This window comes from Panthera uncia, assembly GCF_023721935.1.
Source record: "Panthera uncia isolate 11264 chromosome E2 unlocalized genomic scaffold, Puncia_PCG_1.0 HiC_scaffold_19, whole genome shotgun sequence".
Taxonomy (NCBI): domain Eukaryota; kingdom Metazoa; phylum Chordata; class Mammalia; order Carnivora; family Felidae; genus Panthera; species Panthera uncia.
In genome coordinates this window covers 1,382,650-1,402,383 of record NW_026057588.1, presented here as the reverse complement: position 1 = coordinate 1,402,383, position 19,734 = coordinate 1,382,650, and the positions used below count along the sequence as shown (strand labels likewise).

The 19,734-nt window shown below is 48.0% G+C and overlaps 1 protein-coding gene and 1 long non-coding RNA gene across 2 annotated transcripts in view; both read right to left on the bottom strand.

Moving 5' to 3' along the window:
* Positions 1-10,634: 10,634 nt before the first annotated feature.
* LOC125916080 (uncharacterized) lies at positions 10,635-13,816 on the bottom strand. Its single transcript, XM_049622249.1, has 3 exons — positions 13,777-13,816; positions 11,940-12,178; positions 10,635-11,330 (listed from the first exon to the last, which is right to left on the bottom strand). Exons 1-3 carry the CDS (start codon positions 13,814-13,816, stop codon positions 10,746-10,748), a joined length of 864 nt encoding a protein of 287 aa, XP_049478206.1. The 3' UTR covers positions 10,635-10,745.
* Positions 13,817-16,553: 2,737 nt separating this feature from the next.
* The window catches only part of LOC125915654 (uncharacterized), a 3,352-nt gene continuing 171 nt past the window's right edge, over positions 16,554-19,734 (bottom strand). The window contains exon 2 of the long non-coding RNA XR_007455720.1: positions 16,554-16,748. This is a non-coding gene — a long non-coding RNA (uncharacterized LOC125915654). The remainder of the gene's footprint in view (positions 16,749-19,734) is intronic.

Genomic DNA, 19,734 nt, shown 5'->3' with positions numbered 1-19,734 from the left:
TTTCTTTCTTTCTTTCTTTCTTTCTTTCTTTCTTTCTTTCTTTCTTTCTTTTTTTGACACAGGGATGAGTATATTGTCTCTTGAAACTCATTCAAATTTTTTGGATTCTCAAATCTAGCAGTTACCAATAGGGATATGTTTTAATTGTTCTATGTGATTGAGGGATTGTCCACCCCCCTCTTTTTATTCTGTTTTTTTTGATTCATAAACATAAAAAAGACTCAGGTTATTCTCCCCCACTCTCCTCCTCTGCTATCGTAGAAATGGTGAAAATCCCACCATGGATATATTTCCTCAAGTAAAGGACATGGGAATCCAAATTCACTCCTCTAGCTAAGATCACTGAATACACAATATTCGATCTTCTAAATATCCTAATATTCAGTTGGATTTTATCTTGTCATATTTCCCAACTGTCTCCCAAACTCTTTAAAGATACCCTAGGGGCACCTGAGTGGCTCAGTCGGTTGTGGCCAACTCTTGATATCGGTTCGGGGCATGATCTCAAGCTTCGTGAGCTCAAGCCCCATGTTGGGCTCTGCAGTGACAGCATGGAGCCTGCTTGGGGTTCTCTCTCTTTTCCTCTCCCTATCTCTGCCCCTCCCCTGCACACGCTCTCTCTCAAATAAATAAGCACTTAAATATATATCCTGCCATGAGATACTACCTCACACCTATTGGGGCAGCTACTATAAAAAATGAGAGGGGTGCCTGGCTGGCTCAGTTGGAAGAACATGACTCTTGATCTCAGGGTCATGAGTTCAAGCCCCACACTGGGTGTAGAGTTTGAAAAGAAATGGATTTTGGAGCGCCTGGGTGGCTCAGTTAAGGGTCCAACTCTTGGTTTCAGCTCAGGTCATGATCTCAGAGTTTCGTGAGTTTGAGCCCCTCATCGGGTTCCACACTGACAGTGCAGAGCCTGCTTGGGATTCTCTCTCTCTCTCTCTCTCTCTCTCTCTCTCTCTCTCTCCCTCCCTCCCTCCCTCCCCCGCTCTCTCTCAAAATAAATAAATAAACTTAAAAAAAAAAGACTATGTCTTGAACAATTCAGTCTGTGTTTGCTAGTTTAGATGCACGAAATCCTCGCCCTCACTGTGGGGTTACACGAGGACCTTCCCATATCTGCACACACAGAGTTTTAAGGTAATACTCAGTTCGTTCACATCTGTATGTACTCTCTACATGGCCAATCTGAATCAGAATTCACATACAGCTTTCCTTCTCGGGTTGTGGGGCACCCATCTGGCTCAGTTGGAGGAGGATGAGACTTGATCTCGGGATCCTGAGTCTGAGCCCCATGTTGGGGTGTAGAGGTTACTTAAATAAAAATTTTAAAAAACTGTAAAAAAAAGAGAAAATAACAGGCCTTCCTTCACTTTCATAAAGAAAAGCTTGATTTCCATCTGTCTCCTGAGGAGACAGTGTCTATGGGCACTACCTCCCTCAGAACTCCTTTGCCTGCTTCCTGTGTACAGCATGACTTTTTTTTTAGGTCTCATCTAAAAATGTGCCAGAATCCACTTGCAGCCCAGTTTGCATGTGGTTTCTCTTTCCACTCCTGCGCACAGGTGCGAACCTATTCTTTTGCCTCTTTCCTTGCTAGTGGGGTGGGGTGGGGGCCAGGGTTCAGCAGAAATTCCACTGAAAATGCCCAGGGAAGACAGGCACCCGCTGGTGTGCACAGTGTTCGGATTATGTTGCTTTCTTGTTTGTTTGTTTTTTCCTTTTTTTCCTTTCCCAAAACAGAACAAAGCAGCAAGAGTGGTTATAGGACAAGTGTTGTTAAAACATTCTATTCTACATAAACACAACATCTGGTTGTACTGCATTGTGGAGCATTTGTTGGGGGTGGGGGGGTGGAGAGTGACCCGGGTGATGAAATGGTGCACTCCCTTGGAACTAACCAATTCTTGATGTACTAAGTGAAGATTATAAACTACATCTGCAGGGGTTTCACTTTAAAAAAAGAGGGGGGAAAAAAAGCTTATTCTCATCAGCTTATTTCTCTGATAAGGCAAGAGGAACTTTCTCTCACTTGAGAATAGGCAATTCTGTACTGACACCCAACAAAATGGCACTGCTTTTTCTATTCCCCTTTCACCCAGGAGGCCAAAATCAGCACTGAGCTCAGTTCTGAAGATTTCATAGGGACCAGACCTGGGATACGAGGCGTGGCTAAAGGCATACGATAATTTGGGTTACCAACCACTGGTTTAAAATGAACATTAGGGCGCCTGGGTGGCGCAGTCGGTTAAGCGTCCGACTTCAGCCAGGTCACGATCTCGCGGTCCGTGAGTTCGAGCCCCGCTCAGGCTCTGGGCTGATGGCTGGGAGCCTGGAGCCTGTTTCCGATTCTGTGTCTCCCTCTCTCTCTGCCCCTCCCCCGTTCATGCTCTGTCTCTCTCTGTCCCAAAAATAAATAAAAAACGTTGAAAAAAAAAGAATTAAAAAAAATAATAAAATAAAATGAACATTAACTTTAAAAAAAAAACGAGAAAAAACTAGTAACTTAAAAAAAATCGCTATAAATTGTCTTGTTATAATTTATAATTGTTGAACCATTTTCAACTGTGAAAAGGAAAGCTTTCTTTTAAAGAGAAAGAGAACACAAATAGGGGGCAGAGAGGGGCAGAGGGGGAGAGAGAGAGAGAGAGAATCTCAAGCAGTTTCCACTTTCAGCACAGACAGGGCTCAGGGCTCGGTCCTACCACCCTGGATCACGACCTGAGTGGAAATCAAGTCAGAGGCTCAACCTACTATGGCAGCCAGCCGCCCCCAAAACAAAAGCATCTTAATTTCCAACATAAGTGTCCCCCACAACTTTAAACTTTTACCCTAAAAGTGTTTAAAACATTAACTTGAGATAGAAGGCAACGCCGCTCCACAGAAGACACTCAAACGTTTCCAAACCCAGAAAACAGACCAGCTAGAAGAGAGGACAGGAGGACGCGAAGCCCAGGCCCCGCCCCCGGAACGAACGCACTTCACTAGAGGCTCCGCCCCCACATCGCCCCACCCCCTCGCAATTCCAGCGTAGGCCTCGCCTCTCCGCTCTCCGCCCCGAGGCCCCGCCCCCTCGTCGGCTTCGTCCCGCCCTCTCACGATACCTGCGTTAACCTCGCCTCCGCGCGCCCCGCCCCCCAACGCTCGCACCCTGCCCAGGCCCCGCCCCCTCCCCGTCCTCTTCACTGAGAGCGCGCAGGTTTCTGTAGACCTGGAAGCGGTTGGCGCGGGTTAAAGGTCCTGTTACGCGGCGTGAGTTTCCGTCTTTCCAGTTTAAACCCGCTGTTCGTAGGGTCCTCTCCTCCATTGCCACGGTCTGGGCGTCATTAGGGGCCGTGAAATCCCTACACCCGCCCCTGCACCCCAAGTAAATTCAGACGTCGCTTTGGGAGGCCGGGGACGCGTCCCTTTAGGTTTAAAATCGCGGCGAGGCTGGTCCCTTCCCTCAGCACTGCCGTGCTCGGTCCGCGCAGACGCCGGCTTTCCCATCCGTGTCCTGCTGGAACCCTCTTCGGAGCCCGCCGCCCGCCCCAGGCACCTAAAGCCCCCTTCCGCGAGGTGGATTTATTCCCTTGGCGCCCCCCAGCCTCCCTTTCTGGGCCCCTCCGGAGAGGCCGCGTGCTCTTCCGGGTCCTGGGATTCTTCAGGTCTCCCCCCGCTTCTGGAACACCGCCCCTCTGACCACTCCTCAGGCTCCCTCTCCCCCAGCCACCTCTTCCCCCGACCCCGCGCTGGGAGAGGTGACCTGGGCCTGCCTAGTGACACCAGCGTTCTTCCACCCCAAACGCCTCGCCCCTGGAGAATGTGCTCCTTCCAGGAGGCGGGCATCTGACTCCATCCCATTCCTGGGTGAGAGGAATCAGGAGAGACAGACCCAGTGAGAGAATTCCAGAAAAATGAAAGAGAAAAGTGAGGGAGAACCACGAACAACTGGCAAAGCGGAGGACGTGTGAGGGGGTGGCAGACATCGAAAGTAAAAGAATAAACTGCGAAAGCAGCAGGGGGAGAAAAGGAGATGGAGAAAAGCGGGATCTCTAGGCAGATGAAGGGAAAGACAGAACAGTGAGAGGGGCGGGAAGTGGGAGCAGGAGCAACAAAGGGAGAGGCGCTTCAGACCGACGGTGGAGAGAGGGTACAAGAGTTGGAGCCATGGCAGACCAGCGTGGTGCTGGGACAGAAAGAAAGAACCGCGAAGGAGGAGAGACTGCAGGGAAGCAGCGTAGTGAGCTCGGGGTGCCAGAAAGCAGGGGTGGGGGGGCGCAGTGGGTGTTGTAACAGAGGTAGCCGCAACCTAATAGGGAGAGCAGAGACAGACAGGTGGGGGACGAAGGAGGCAGAAATACTTGGGAACAATCAGGTTGGGGAGAAAGCAACAGGAGGGGAAACAGGTTGCAGAGTGGGGCAGAAGAGATGTGAGAGAAGGAATCCAGGAAAGGGGAGAAAGCGGGACAGGAGAGGGGAACAGAGTGAGAGACATCCAAGGGGAAACCAGACACAGTCCCCTGCCCCCGCCAAAAACAGTGAGAGTGTCAAAGAAAAAAAAAAAATCACTGGTGCCCGTTAAAGATGGTAAGGCAGGGTTTATTCAGGACCAGCTTCCAGACAGGTGTAGGGACCACAGCAATAGGATTCACAGTGGAGGAGACAGATTGGGCTCAACTCTGAATACACCGTGGGCAAGTGGGAATTTAGAGGCAAGGAGGGGGTTACTGCATGGAAAATCGCCAAGAGGGAGCATCAGGGCTACGTGTGGTTCTGGCTAAACAGACCAAGTAGGATTCTTGCTGAGGACAGGCCAGGGTGATCGATCAGACATCACCTGGGGAATAGTGGGGGGCAAGGAACCTGATCAGACACAGAGGGTGGGAGGTTCTGGTTAAACTCCGGGTTCTTGCCAAAGCTGGTTTTATAAGGAAGTGCACAGATGGGCCCAGGAGAAGATTCAGGGGTCTGACTCAAGTTTGGTGAAGCAAAGAATCTTTGCCAAGAGACAGAGTGAAAGGAATGGAGAGAGATATACAGAATAAGGGAAACATCCTAGCGAAGAAAGAGGGTGTACCTGGATCCAGGTGAGTGGTAAGGTTGGATATGGATGATTAAGTTGTTATATTGACTTGTGGCTTTATAACCTAAGAAACTGAAGTTTGTTTAAATTATACAGATAATGGGGTGCCTGGTTGGCTCAGTCGGTTAAGCATCCGACCTCGGCTCAGGTCCGATCTCAGTTTGTGAGTAAGTCCCGCGTTGGGTTCTGTGCTGACAGCTTGGAGCCTGGAGCCTGCTTCGGATTCTGTGTCTCCCTCATTCTCTCTGCCCCTCCCCTACTCACAAAAAAAATTTCTCTCTCTCTCAAAAATAAATAAACATTAAAAAAATTAAAAAAAATAAATTGTACAGATAAGGATGAGGCTTATAAAAAAACAGTCTAAAAGGCTTGAGGAGGGGCGCTTGGGTGGCTCAGTTGGTTAAACGTCTGACTCTTGATATCAGCTCAGGTCATGATCTCCAGTTTTTTGAGTTCGAGCCCCACATCAAGCAGGATTCTAAATATAAGATACTACATTATATTTGTAAATGTTTTATTGTATAAGATGAAGAAAAAAATTTGATGTTTACTTAACAGGAGAGGAGGAACATGCGGTTTCTAAAATTCTTTCAAGATGTTGGAGGCAGGGGGCGCCTGGGTGGCTCAGTCAGTTAAGCATCCAACTTAGCCTCAGGTCATGATCTCAAGGTTTGTGAGTTCAAGCCCCACATTGGGCTCTCTGCTGTCAGTGCACAGCCCACTTTGGATCCTGTCCCCCACTCCCCTGCCCTTCACCCCCCCCCCCCCATGCATGCACGCATGTGCACACTCTGAAAAAAAAAAAAACCCAAACATTAAAAAAAACAAAAAACGAGGCACCTGGGTGAGGCAGTTGGTTAAGTGTCAGACTCTTGATTTTGGCTCAGGTCATGATCTCACGGTTCGTGGGTTCATGGATTCGAGCCCTGCATTGGCCTTTGTGCTGACAGTGCAGAGCCTGCTTGGGAGTCTCTCTCTCTCTCTCTCTCTCTCTCTCTCTCCTCTGCTCCTCCCCCCACTGGTGGGTGCTCTCTCCCTCTCTCCAAAAAAATAAATCAAGATTAAAAAAACTAAAAAAAAAAAAAAAAAAAAAAAAAAGGTGGGGGGAAAATTTGGGAAAAAACCCCCTTCCGGATCTGCCCCCCCAGGTGCCTGTCTGTCCTCCTCCCCTGCTGGTCGCCTCACCCCACTGCTGCCACACAGGCCTCTTCCCCTCTCCTGGGGCCAGGCTTGCTCCTGCCTGAGGGCCTCCCGGGGCCTGTCTCTCTGCCTGGAACTGTGTGGCCCCTCAGAGGCGGGTGGCAAACAAGCTCCCTCCCCTGGGTCTTCGTTCTGATGCCACCTTCTCAGCGGAGCCTCTTGGACCCCCTCCCGGAGAGTCCCTTCAAATGGCCAAGGGGAGACAGGGCCTGATCTCAGTCCTAGTTAAAGTGCCTGGGGGGTTTCTGATGTGTCTCCAGCGCTGAGCACCAAGGCTGTGGTGCTCCCTGTCTGAGGCTGACATCAGCCCCTGACCCAGGGAGAGGTGAGGGGGCCCAGCTCTGCGTGGGGTGTGATCGGGGCAGGCCTGTGATCTGCAGGGGAGGGTCAGGTCCCACCCAGGTCCCCACTGATGCCGTGTGCGGGGGCTTCACCAGGGCGGGAACCGGTTCTGAAGAAGAAGGGTGGGAAGGTCACTTGCTGGCCTTTGGAGGAGTTCACTGTCAGGGGCACCCCCCGTGTTTTCACACGGAGAGGCCTTCCCGTGTGAGGCTGCAGGACGGGAAGGACCCAGACTGACTCAAAGCATTAAGCTGCGTTTTGTTGACACTTAGGATTGAATTCCCAAGCCTGATCCTGCCTGAGGAAGAATCTTGGAAAGGGAGGAAGAGCAAAGGAAAGGAGTCGGGAATGGCCGTCTGTCAGGTGAAGTCATATCCTGGGTCGATTTCCTGTCTCTCATTCCTGCAAGGCCCTTCTTGGACTTGCCAACCTTGTCTGAGTCTGAAGTGTCCTGCCTGGCATGGGTGCGTCCACACTCCCCCAAGCCTTCCCCCGGTCCCTCTCCTCTGCACTTAGATTCCAGCTTGTCGTCACCCAGGGACCCGAGCCTGTGAGGAGGCTGCACTGGGCACATCCTGAGGGGCTTCGCAGCAGGTGAGTGGAGATGGGTGGTGTCAGTGTGGCTGGGCTGCAGGGGGTGTTTAGGGGCCGCCTCTGGACACACTGTAGGCTCTCTGTTGACCAGGATGAAAGAAGCCGTGTGTGGAAGTCCTGGATTCATGTGTAGGAAGAGTTGGAAGATTCTGGAAAAGGAGACCGGGGGGGGGGGGGGGGGGAATCTGGGCCAGTAAAGAAAGAATATTATTTTTAGTACATTGCTTTAGTTCTCCTGCCTCAGCGACCACCTTGGGCAAAGTTGCAATCCTGTCATCCATGAACGAAACACACCAGGTCTTTGATCTGGACCCTCTGGACCCCTCCCTTCTTTTTTTCTTTCCTTCTTTTCTCTTGTATTGCTCCCTCCTCAGGCATCCTTTGCAGTGGTTAATTGCTGGAGGCCTGGCTGGCCCCTTTTCTCAGCCTTAATTTAGAGGAAATTGTCCAGTCTTGGTCATGCTATTTGGTGAAATAGTCTTGCTTAAATACATGGCTTTTTTTTCTTCTTCAAGTTTTTTGCATGATTGTTTTTCTATTTTTATTTTTATTTTTTTAATTTTTATTCATTTTTGAGAGAGAGACAGAGTATTAGCAGGAGAGGGGCAGAGAGAGAGGGAGACACAGAATCTGAAGCAGGCTCCAGGCTCCGAGCTGTCAGCACAGAGCCCTACACGAGGCTTGCACCAATGAACCGCGAGATCATGACCTGAGCCAAAGTCGGTCGCTTAACCAACTGAGCCACCCAGGTGCCCCTGTACTTTTCATTTCTGTGACTTCCTTATTTTATAACTGGAAGATTTTACCTCTTCATCCCCTACACCTATTTTGCCCATTGCCTACCTCCTCCCCTCTGGCAACCACCAATTTGTTGTCTGTATTTACGAGTCTATTTCTGTCTTTTTGTTTGTGCATATTATTTTCTTTTTAACATTCCACATATAAGTGGAATCATATAGTATTTGTCTTTTTCTCTCCAACTTAGTTCACTTACCATAATACCCTATATGTCTATTCATGTTGTACAAATGATGAGACTTCATTCTTTTTTATGTCTGACTAATAATTTTCCATTGAATATGTATACCACATCTTTTTTTTTTTTTTAATGTTTATTTATTTTTGAGACAGAGAGAGACAGAGCATGAATGGGGGAGGGTCAGAAAGAGGGAGACACAGAATCTGAAACAGGCTCCGGGCTCTGAGCTGTCAGTACAGGGGCCCGATGCGGGGCTCGAACTCACGGAACGCGAGATCGTGACCTGAGCCGAAGTCGGTGCTCAACCGACTGAGCCACCCAGGCGCCCCTACCACATCTTTATCTATTCCCCTATCCATGGACACTTGGGCTGCTTCCGTATCTGGGCTGTTGTAAATAATACTACAGTAAATCTAGGGGTGCCTTTATGTTTTTAAATTAGTGTTTTGTTTTCATTGGGTAAATATTCAGTAGTGGGTTTATAGGATCACACGGTATTTCTTTTTTTAATATTTTGAGGAACCTCCATACTGTTTTCCACAGTGGCTGCATCAATTTACATTCCCACCCACAGGGCACAGGATTCCTTTCTCTATGTCCTCTCCAATTCTTTTTATCTTTTGACTTTTTGATAATTGCCTTCCTAACAGGTGTGATGTAATATCTCATGGTGGTTTTGATTTGCATTTCCTTGATGACTCGTGATGTTGAGCATCTTTTCATGTATCTGTTGGCCATTTGTATGTCTTTGGGAAAATGTCTATTCATGTCCTCTGTCCATTTTTTTTCAATGTTTGTTTACTTTTTGAGAAAGACAGAGACAGACAGAGCATGAGTGGGGGAGGGGTGGAGAGAGGGAGACACAGAATCCAAAGTAGGCTCCAGGCTCTGAACTGTCAGCACAGAGCCCGGAACCCGAAGTGGGGCTCGAACTCCCCAACTGTGAGACCATGACCTGAGCTGAAGTTGGATGCTTAACCGATTGGATTGAGCCACCCAGGCACCCCAGTCCTCTGCCCATTTTTTTAATCATTGTGTTTATTTTTCCTTTTGGTTTGTTTTGCCATTGAGTTTCATAAGTTCTTACATATTTTGGATATTAACACCTTGTCATCTTGAGCATTTGCAAATATTTACTCCTATTTCATAGGTTGCCTTTTAATTTTATTGACTGTTTCTTTGCTGTGCAGAAGGTTTTTAGTGTGGTCTGGTCTTATTTTTGTTTTTGTTTTTGACACTTTTGTTTTCAATTCTAAACAATCATTGCCAAAATCAATATCAAGGAACTTTCCCCCTTTATTTTCTTCTAGGAGTTTTACAGTTTCGTAACTTACATTTAGTCTTTAATCCGTTTTGGGTTGATTTTTGAGTATGTTGTAAGGTAAGGGTTGTTTCATTCTTGTGCACATAGACCTCCAGTTTTCCCTACACCATTTATTGAAGAGACTATCCTTTCCCAATTATGTGGTTGTTAAAAATTAGTTGAGTGTGGAAACAACAAGTGCTGGTGAAGATATGAAGAAAAAGGAGCCTTCTTGCACTGTTGGTAGGAATGCAAACTGGTGCAGCCACTCTGGAGAACAGTATGGAGGTTCCGCACAAAGTTAAAAATAGAATGACCCTATTACCCAGTAATCTCACTACTGGGTATTTGCCGAAAAAATACAAAAGCACTAATTCAAAAGGATACATGCACCCCTACCTAAGTTTTTAGAAGCATTATTTACAAGAGCCAGATATGGAAGCTGCTCAAATGTCCATGGACAGAAGAATGAATAAAGACAATGTGGATGTGGTATATAGATACAATGGTATTTTATTCAGCCATAAAAAAGAATGAAATCTTGCCATTTGTGACAATATGGATGGCACTAAAGAGTATAATGCTAAGCGAAATACGTCAGTCAGAGAAAGGCTGTTATGCCCAGAATTCATGATCCCCAAAGACCACCAGGGAGCCGAGTCCGATGCAAAAGCAAAGAGCCTTTATTCGAGCTAGCTTGAGCTCAATCCCCTACCTGCACTGACGCAGCGGTGAGATGCCGAGGAGAGAGAGCAAGTTTCAAAAGGACAAAGGTTTTATTGGGGCCTAGGGGCAGTTGGTGATGTAATGGCTGTGGCCTCAGCTGATTGGCTGGGGAAGGGTCGGAGTCCTGTTAGGCAGGTGACCAGGAGGTTACTCAAGGGGAGGAGGCGTGGTCAAGGTGAAGGACACAGAACAAGATGGAGTAGGCCGGCTTAGGCCCGCCCTTTCATTCCCCCCTTGTCATGTAGCTTACTGACCCAATCATGGGACTGGCTGCATTTATGGTGACAAGGGGAACAGAGTTTGGAGGTTTACGCAAAGTTCTGGGAACCAAGTGTCCCTGGGGTGGCTCTGGGAGGTCTGATTAAGTATTGTCCCCGAGCTGGTGTCTATGATCTGCCAGGTGATGTTTTGGGGAGAGTGGGGACTCCTGGCAGCATGAGCAATGACAAGCAGAGTTAACAGAGTTACCAATATCAGGTAGGTCGAATGCGCTATAGCTTGAGCTGGTTGTGTTGGTCCCAACTGATGGCCCATCACGTGATGAAGTCCTTCCGGATCGAGGAGGGGTCTGCTGGCTGAACGTGGGTGTGATGGACCCAGGTCGCAATGTCATCTACTTTGAGAGTGGTGGGGGTTGTCAGCACCACGTTGTAGGGTCCCTTCCAGTGCGACTCGAGGGTCTCTCGGTGGTGTCTCTTGACGTAGACCCAGTCTCCCGGCCTGTACTGATGAGGTGTCAGGATTGGGCCAGCCTCGTAGATGGCACGGAGGCCCGGCCAAATGTCCTCGTGCGCCTTCTGGAGCCCTCTCAAGGAAAGAAAAAGTTCTTGATCTTTAAACTTAGCAAGAAGTTCAGCTCGAAGGCTGGGAATAACAGGGGGTGGCCTGCCAAACATGATCTTGTAGGGAGTAAAACCCAAGGTGTAAGGAGTGTTCCTAACCCGGTAAAGGGCATATGGTAGGAGAGTCACCCAGTCCCCGCCAGTCTCCATGGTTAATTTGGTAAGGGTCTCTTTTAGGGTTCTATTCATTCTTTCTACCTGTCCTGAGCTCTGGGGCCTATAAGCACAATGTAATTTCCAGTTTGCCCCCACCGCCTTGCCTACTGCCTGCGTTACCTGTGAGATAAAAGCTGGTCCCTTGTCTGATACTATCGTGGCAGGAAAACCATACCTGGGTAAGATGTCTTCTAGTAGCTTCTTAGCCACCATCTGAGCTGTTTCATGCTTGGTTGGGTATGCCTCCACCCAGCCAGAGAAGGTGTCTGTAAATACTAAAAGATATTTATAACCATACTTTCCTGGTTTAACTTCAGTGACGTCGACCTTCCATTGGGCTCCCAGTCTGTGCCTCTGAGCCTGGTTCCTTTTTTTTATTTGATGTGGCTCTCGCATTGGTGAGTTGGCAGGTCTTGCAGGCAGATACAACTTGCTCTATTTTGGTGTCCTGTTGGTGAATCTTGATTCTGTCATGTCAGATTAAGTCTTTTAATTTTTGGGCCCCCATGTGAGTAGACCGATGCATGTGCTCTAATATTGAGACTCCGAGCCGGTCTGGCAGCACGAGCTCCTTGTTAGGTGTATACCACCATCCCTTTATCTCCTGGGCCATGGGGAGTTTCTTGATCCGCTGTAACTCCTCCTGGGAGTATTGCGGCAGGTCTGGTAAAACTGGGTCTCCCAAGTCCGGTAGTTGTTAAGCCATTTTCTAGCTCCCAACGTTAGCGCCTTGGCAAGGGCGATGAGCTCTGCTTGCTGGGCTGACGTTCCGGAGGGTAGAGCCTCCGCCCATACGGTGTCCGTTTCGGTGACCACCGCTGCACCCGCATACCTGTGTCCGTCTCGCACAAAGCTGCTGCCATCAGTGAACCAAGTAGCCTCGGCATCGGGGAGGGGCCGGTCGGTCAGGTCCGTCTGGAATCCATGTACTTGCTCCAGGATCCCCGCACAGTCATGTAGTGGAGCACCTAGGTCAGGGTCGGGCAGCAGGGTTGCAGGATTGAGGGCTGCACTGGGGTGGAACCGCACCCGTGGAGGGTTGAGTAGGAGGCTCTGGTAATGAGTCATACGTGTGTTGCTCATCCATCTATCAGGAGGCTGTTTCAGGACCCCTTCAATGGCGTGTGGGGTCGTGATCCAGATCTCCTGTCCTAGGGTCAGTTTGTCTGCGTCCTTGACTAGGAGTGCTGTCGCCGCAATAATTCTTGGGCATGGCGGCCAGCCGGCAGCCACTGGGTCTAGTTTCTTGGACAGGTAAGCCACCGGGCAGTTCCAGGGGCCTAAGGCTTGAGTTAGAACCCCTTTTGCTATTCCCTTGTGTTCGTGTACAAAGAGGTGGAAGGGCTTCGTAATGTCTGGTAGGCCCAGGGCTGGGGCACTTAGGGAGGGCCTTTTTTAACTGATTAAAGGCAGTTTCTTCTTTTTCCGCCCATTTAAATGTTTTCCCCTCTTTGGTAGCTTCATATAGGGGCCTGGCGATCTCAGCAAAACCTGGAACCCAGAGGCGGCAGTAGCTGGCTGATCCTAAGAATTCCCTTACTTCTCTTCGGGAGGTGGGAATAGGGATCCTTAGGACAGTTTCTCTTCTGGCATCTGATAACCGCCGCTGTCCACCCTCCAGGATATATCCCAGGTAACTTACCCTCTCCCTGCATATCTGAGCCTTCTTCGCGGATGCCCGGTACCCTAAGGCCCCCAGCAGGTCCTGGGTCCCTCGCTCACAGTCTTTGGCCGTGTTGGCAGCAATCAGGATGTCATCTACGTACTGTAGGAGGGTGAGGCCAGGGTGCTCCCTTCTGTACTCACCCAGGTCCTTGTGTAGTGCCTCATTGAAGATGGTGGGCGAATTTTTGAACCCCTGAGGCAGCCGTGTCCAGGTGAGTTGCCCACTGTAGCCCTCCTCCGGATCATGCCACTCGAAGGCGAACAAGGGTTGGCTCTGGGGTGCCAGCGGCAGACGGAAGAAGGCGTCCTTTAAAGCTACTACAGTATACCAGACCCTGGAGGGCGCCAAGGAGCTCAAGAGAGTATATGGGTTGGGAACAGTTGGGTGTATGTCCGTGACCCTCTTCTTTACTTCCCGGAGGTCTTGTACCGGACAGTAGTCATTTCTGTGAGGCTTTTTGACCAGCAGTAGGGGGGTGTTCCAGGGAGACTGGCAAGGAACTAGTACCCCTAGGCTTCGTTGTCTCCGGATGTGTGGCTGGATCCCCTTCCGGGCCTCCTGAGACATGGGGTATTGTTTGATCCTTACCGGACTCTCTCCTGGCTTGAGCTCTACCAGGACCGGGGTCCTGTGAGCGGCTAGTCCTATCCCCCCCCCCACCCAAACCGAGGGGAATTCTTGTAGCCATCTGTCTATATTATCCTCTCTCAGGAGCGCCTCCTGGTGGAGGCGGTATTCATCCTCTAGTTTCATGGTCAGGACCTGGATGGGGTGGCCCTTGCCATTGGAGACCTGAGGCCCCCCTTGTCTGAAAGTTATCTGAGCTCCAATCTTGGTCAGTAAGTCCCATCCTAACAGCGGATAGGGGCATTCCGGTATTACCATAAAGGAGTGGGATACCTGGCCCGTCCCCAAAACTGCTGTTCTTCAGGTAGTCCATGAATACTGGCTCATACCAGTTGCCCCTTGTACCCAGGACTTCTTGCTGGCTAGTTTTCCTTGTGGGGTGCAGAGGACCGAATGTTGTGCTCCGGTGTCAACAAGGAAGTCAACAGGGGTCCCCTCCACTTTAAGAGTTACCCTGGGTTTGGGGAGAGGGTCCGAACCCCGACTCCCTTAATCACTTAGTTCATCTAGCTCTAGGACTTTTACTCGATCAGTCTTGCTTCCCTTCCTGCCGGCCCTTTTCGGACAATCTCGGGCCCAATGCCCTATCTCCTTGCAGTATGCGCACTGATCTTTCTGCAGCCTCTGCTTCCCCCCTTGGTGGTTCCTTTACCTTTTCTTGAGTCATCTGTCAGCTGCCGGAGATGGCGGTCTCGTTGCTCGGGGGAGTCAGCATTGGTAGCTAGTAGTATTCTGGCCAGATCTCGAGTCTGCTTACTGCTGGCAGCCGCCATGGCGCGAGCCTGCTTGTCCTCAGGAGGTCCTGGTTATTATATACCTTTTCGGCTACCACCAGTAAGTCCTGCAGACTTTTTTCTCCTAGTCTATCTATTTTCTGTAATTTTCTCCTAATGTCTATGGCCAATTGGTTTCCAAAGGCCATGATAACAGCTGCCTTGCTTTCCGGAGCCTCTGGATCCATGGGGGTATAGGTACGGAATGCCTCCATGATCCATTCTAAAAAGGCAGCCGGAGATTCATCTTTTCCCTGTTGTACATTTCCTACCTTGGCCAAGTTGGTTGGCTTTCTAGCAGCCATTCGGAGACCCCCCATTAGAGTCTGGCGGTAGACCTGGAGCCTCTCCTTACCTTCTGCCGTGTTGAAATCCCACTGGGGCTGAGTTAAGGGGAAGGAGGTATCTATCTGAGCCTGGTTGGTGGTGGGATTCCTGTCTGCGCCCAGAACTAGTTTTCGGGCTTCATTGAGGATTCTTTCTCTTTCCTCAGTCGTGAACAGGACCTGCAAAAGCTGCTGGCAATCGTCCCACGTGGGCTGATAGGTAAAAAGAACAGAATCTAATAAATCAATAAGCCCTGCTGGTTTCTCGGAAAACTTAGGATTCTAAGCTTTCCAATTGTAGAGGTCACTAGTGGCGAAAGACCAATAGTGATGAGGCTGATTCCCCTCCGCATCTGGGGGTCCGGTGGCTCGCAGGGGCAGAATAGTGGAATCGGCGGTGGAGGCGGATTGCTCCCTCTGAGCCCTTTGTCTGGTAAAGGGTGGGCTTCCCACTGGAGTGTTTCCGCCTCCTGCTCCCGGAACAACGTCTGCCTCCCCCAGAGGGGGAGGATGGTGTTCTTCTAGCATCCTAGGGGGGTTATACGGGGGAGAAAAAATTAATTCAATCATAATACTTAGAGGAGTAGTCTGAGTCTGTCCCATAATGTCCATCCAGTAAGTCCACAGAACAAAACAGAGAAACACAAAAACAGACAAAGAGAGGGCCCCTAGAAAGTCTTCCAACTCCATGGAAGCAAAACTGAAAGCTAGCTTAGACCTTTGAGGGGACTCCATGTCCCTCCAAAACTGATGAGGGGATTCCACGTCCCTCCAGAACCAAAAGCTAGACGACGGCCTCACGCCGACCAGCGGGAGCGACCCACCTCGTCTCAGACCTTTGAGGGGATTCCACGTCCCTCCAAAAGGGAGGATTGGAACGTCTTCCGAAACTCCTGGCCCGTGGTCCTCCAGTGCGTCCACGTAGACCGCGTCGGGCACTACCAGAATTTCAGAAATGAGCTCACACAGAAAAGACGGAACGAACAGACGCTAACCATGGCCAGTCAGGCTCTCCGTGTTGGGGGTCCCTCGGGGGTCTTGGGCATCCCGGGCTGAGCCCCCAAATGTTATCCCCAGAATTCATGATCCCCAAAGACCACCAGGGAGCCGAGTCCGATGCAAAAGCAAAGAACCTTTATTCGAGCTAGCTTGAGCTCAATCCCCTACCTGCACCAATCCCCTACCTGCACCGAGGCAGCGGTGAGATACCCGGGAGAGAGAGCGAGTTTCAAAAGGACAAAGGTTTTATTGGGGCCTAGGGGCAGTTGGTGAGGTAATGGCTGTGGCCTCAGCCGATTGGCTGGGGAAGGGTCGGAGTCCAGTTATGCAGGTCGCTGTGTGTGTTTTGATCGGGAAGTTTGAACGGGTGAGCGGGAGGTTACTCAAGGGGAGGAGGCGTGGTCAAGGTGAAGGACACAGAACAAGATGGAGTTGGCCGGCATAGGCCCGCCCTTTGAGGCAAGTACTATAGGATTTCACTCATATGTGGAACTTAATAAGCAAAACAAACGAGCAAAGGGGAAAAAAGACGATCCAGGAAACAGACTCTTAACTATTGAGAACAAAGATCAAAATTGAAGCATCAGGATTATATTGGAGAGCGATCTTGCAAAGGTAGTTTGTGATAAGGCTTTGTTTCAAACATCCATGCTTTTGGTGTCAGAGAATCATAGTGGAGAGGAACCATACATCTGTACTGAACCTGGAAAAGACCTTGGAGCAAAGGTGGGTTCTCAGGATTGACAACGAATTCATACTTCCAATGTAATGGAACATGTTAATTTTCTTAATTGTCACAACAGACTCGACATCAGAATATTTTTACAAAGAATAAGTCTTTCTTCAAGATTAATCTGAGATATCCCATACTGCAGAATAAATAGAAGTCAAAATATGTTAAAACTCACGGCATGATAGATAGCAAAAGAACAAATATGTGGAGATGGCCAAATAATTTTATGAGGTATTTTATTCAATTTTTTGAGGTTTCTTTAGAAGGCTGCTCCATTATCTAGGAGTTTCAACCTGACATTTGGATTCTGGTGATAGGCTTTTCTTACTGGCCTTTTGTGATGGTCTCTGGGACAGAATTCCAAAGACGGAAGGTCCTACTTCATTAGCTGAGGTTCATTCATATTTTTGTTCCCTGAAAGAACAAGGATATTTCCTTTTAAAAATAAATATTATCTTGGGGCACCTGGGTGACCCAGTCCATTAAGTGTCCAACTTCAACTTAGGTCATGATCTCATAGTTGGTGAGGTCAAGCCCCACATCCGAGCCTGGAACCTGCTTCGGATTCTGTGTCTCCCTCTGTCTCTCTCTGCCCCTCCCTTGCTTGTGCTCTTTCTCTCTCAAATAAACATTTAAAAACAAATAAATAAAATTAAATATTTTCTGAATTAGGGAGGATGTGGGGTGGCAGAGAATACTGTAAAACGATGCTGTTAAGCCCTTGGGTTTATTGTGTTCAGGGAGCCTATCTCCAGACAGACTCTATGTGGTTTATAGGAAAGGAATGCTTTACCAAATGACCATGAAATAAAGCAGGTCAAGACACTGGGAGATTGGGATTTATATGGGAAGATAGGAATAGGTTACTAGGGACTGATTATGTGGTAGAAATAATACAGGAGACATGGTGGCTACATTGTCCTTTGGATGTTAATAGCTGTTTTATTTCAAGAATTAGTGAAGGGGCGCCTAGGTGGCTCAGTTGGTTGAGTATCTGACTTCAGCTCAGGTCATGATCTCATGGCTTGTGAGTTCGAGCCCTGAGTCGGGCTCTGTGCTGACAGCTCAGAGCCTGGAGCCTGCTTCGGATTCTGTGTTTCCCTTTCTTTCTGTCCCTCCCCTACTCATGCTGTCTTTCTCCTTCAAAAATAAATAAACATTAAAAAATTAATGAAAATGAATCTTATTTTTGACAATTGAATAGAGAACAGTTATCAGGAAAGCTTAATCGAAAGAACCAGTATAATTCATGCAGGTGTATGATTCACACTTAACTGATGGTATAACTTTTTTTTTTTAAGGTCATTTATTTGTTTTGAGAGAGACAGAGACAGCGCAAGCAGGGAAGGGGCAGAGAGAGGGAGAGAGAGAGAATCCCAAGTAGGCTCTGCACCATCAGTGCAGAGCCCGATGCAGGGCTTGAACTCACAAACTGTGAAACCATGACCAGAGCTGAAACCAAGAGTCAGATACTCAACCAACTGAGCCACCCAGGTGACCCTGCTGGTATAACTTTTCTACTTTTTTTTTTCTTCCAGATTTAATGAAGTATAATTATCAAATAAAATTGTATGATATTTAAATGTACATTGTGATGATTTGATATATGTGTAGATTTTAAAAGGATTTTCCCCATGTAGTTGTCACATCTATTACTTTACATATTGTGTGTGTGTGTGAACATTTAAGTTCTCTAAGATTTCAGGTATATAATAGAATGTAGTTGCCATGTCCTACATGAATTCCTTAGTCTTTATTAGTTTTAGAACTGAAAGCTTGTACCCTTTTATCAACGTCTCCGTGTTTCCCTCACCCCCCAGTCCTGGCAACCACTTTTCTAGGCAGTGTTTCTATGAAGTTGATTTAATTAAATAATGGATTTCTCTCTCTCTTTTTAAGTTTATTTATTTATTAAGTAATCTCTGCACCCAACCTGGGGCTTGAACTCACAACCCCTGAGATCAAGAGTTGCATGCTCTAAGGACTGAGCCAGCCTGGCGCCCCTTATTGATTATAAGTCAATGCATTTGAAGGAAGGAGCAGTCATATCTTTCACTTTTGGCAGGCAAAAACCCTGTCCAGCTAGGTCCTCAAACTAATGGGATTGCTTCTGGGATTATGCACCAGTGGGCCTGAAGCCAGGTCACATAGCTCGTACCTCATCCTGTGTTATGGAGGGGCACTGTGTCACTGCATCTTTTAAAAATGGGATAAAAAGAATAAAATAAAAATAAAAATGGGATGATAGATCTGCTTTTATTCATATGTGTGCTATGTCAAGACATTCTGCTCAATTTTACCTGAAAGTATTTTAAATATGCTCATTTCCCTATCTAAACGTATTTTGATTGACTGTCAGTTTGACGTGGTTGAAATCTTCCATATGCAGGGTGAGAGAAAACACATCTGTAGTAGATGTTAACAGATACTGCCAGAAAAATTATTCAGGGTAGAAGTTTGTTGGATGTTTGATAACCTAGTTTTACTTTCCTTAGGGTTCATATTAAATTGCATACACTTCCCTCCTGGGTGCCTTTAGAAATATTGCAAAATTGATTATTCTTTAAGTGAAAATCGCTAAGACTACATATGTTACAAGCTTTGTAAACATTTAGAAAGCAAAGAGCTAAAATATACAATTTGTAAATAAAAAACCTTGTACTTTGAGAAGGTATGTGTAGTGATTTTGAAATTATATTTAGATACTGATTTAAGTATATTATGATGTAAAGTTAAACTCAGGTATTTGAAGGTTAGTAATCTCAAGCGTGTAACAGAATAAATTGTTATAACAAACATAAATGGCAACAAGGCAATTTATAACATTTTTTAAAAAGTTAGTGTTCTTCCTAAAGCAGTGGTTGGCAACCCAAATTATATATGCCTTCGCCCTCCACACCTCTTTCCTCTGGTCTCGTCCCTATGCAAGTCTTCGGAACTGAGCATAGCGTTGAGTTTGGCCTCCTGGGTGATTGGGGAATTGAAAAAGCAATGCCATTTTGTTGGGTGTCTGTATGGAATTGCCCTTTCTCTCCAGGGAGTTTCGAATTTTACATTCTAGTTTGTAAGCCCGACACAAACAGCTCCAGCTGTGTAATTAAACTACTTAAATTGATCCTAACTACAGGAAATGTTCCTGCACCCACCACGTCCCCACAGACCACCAGGATCCCAGTTCCCTGGCCCCCAAATTGCTTCAGCTTCACGGGCTTTTACCTTAAAACTGTTAGAGACCGTGAAATAAGCAGGAAGCAAGGCTGCTCCTGGAGATATTTCAAGAATCATTTTTACACCTGGCAGAGACACCTTGGGAGCGAGGGGAGGGACACCCGCCATATACCTGCCGCCTCGCGGTACCTGCCCCCTCGCCGTACCTGCCCCCTCGCCGTACCTGCCCCCT

Bases quoted from the DNA above. Each gene is read 5' to 3' on its own strand.
- LOC125916080 (XM_049622249.1), bottom strand. From the start codon at position 13,816: ATGGACTACCTGAAGAACAGCAGTTTTGGGGACGGGCCAG. The intron at 12,179-13,776 runs GTATCCCACTCC...ACCCTGACCTAG, and splicing joins CAGTTTTGGGGACGGGCCAG to GTGCTCCACTACATGACTGT. The intron at 11,331-11,939 runs GCGCTAACGTTG...TTTATCTCACAG, and splicing joins AGCTCATCGCCCTTGCCAAG to GTAACGCAGGCAGTAGGCAA.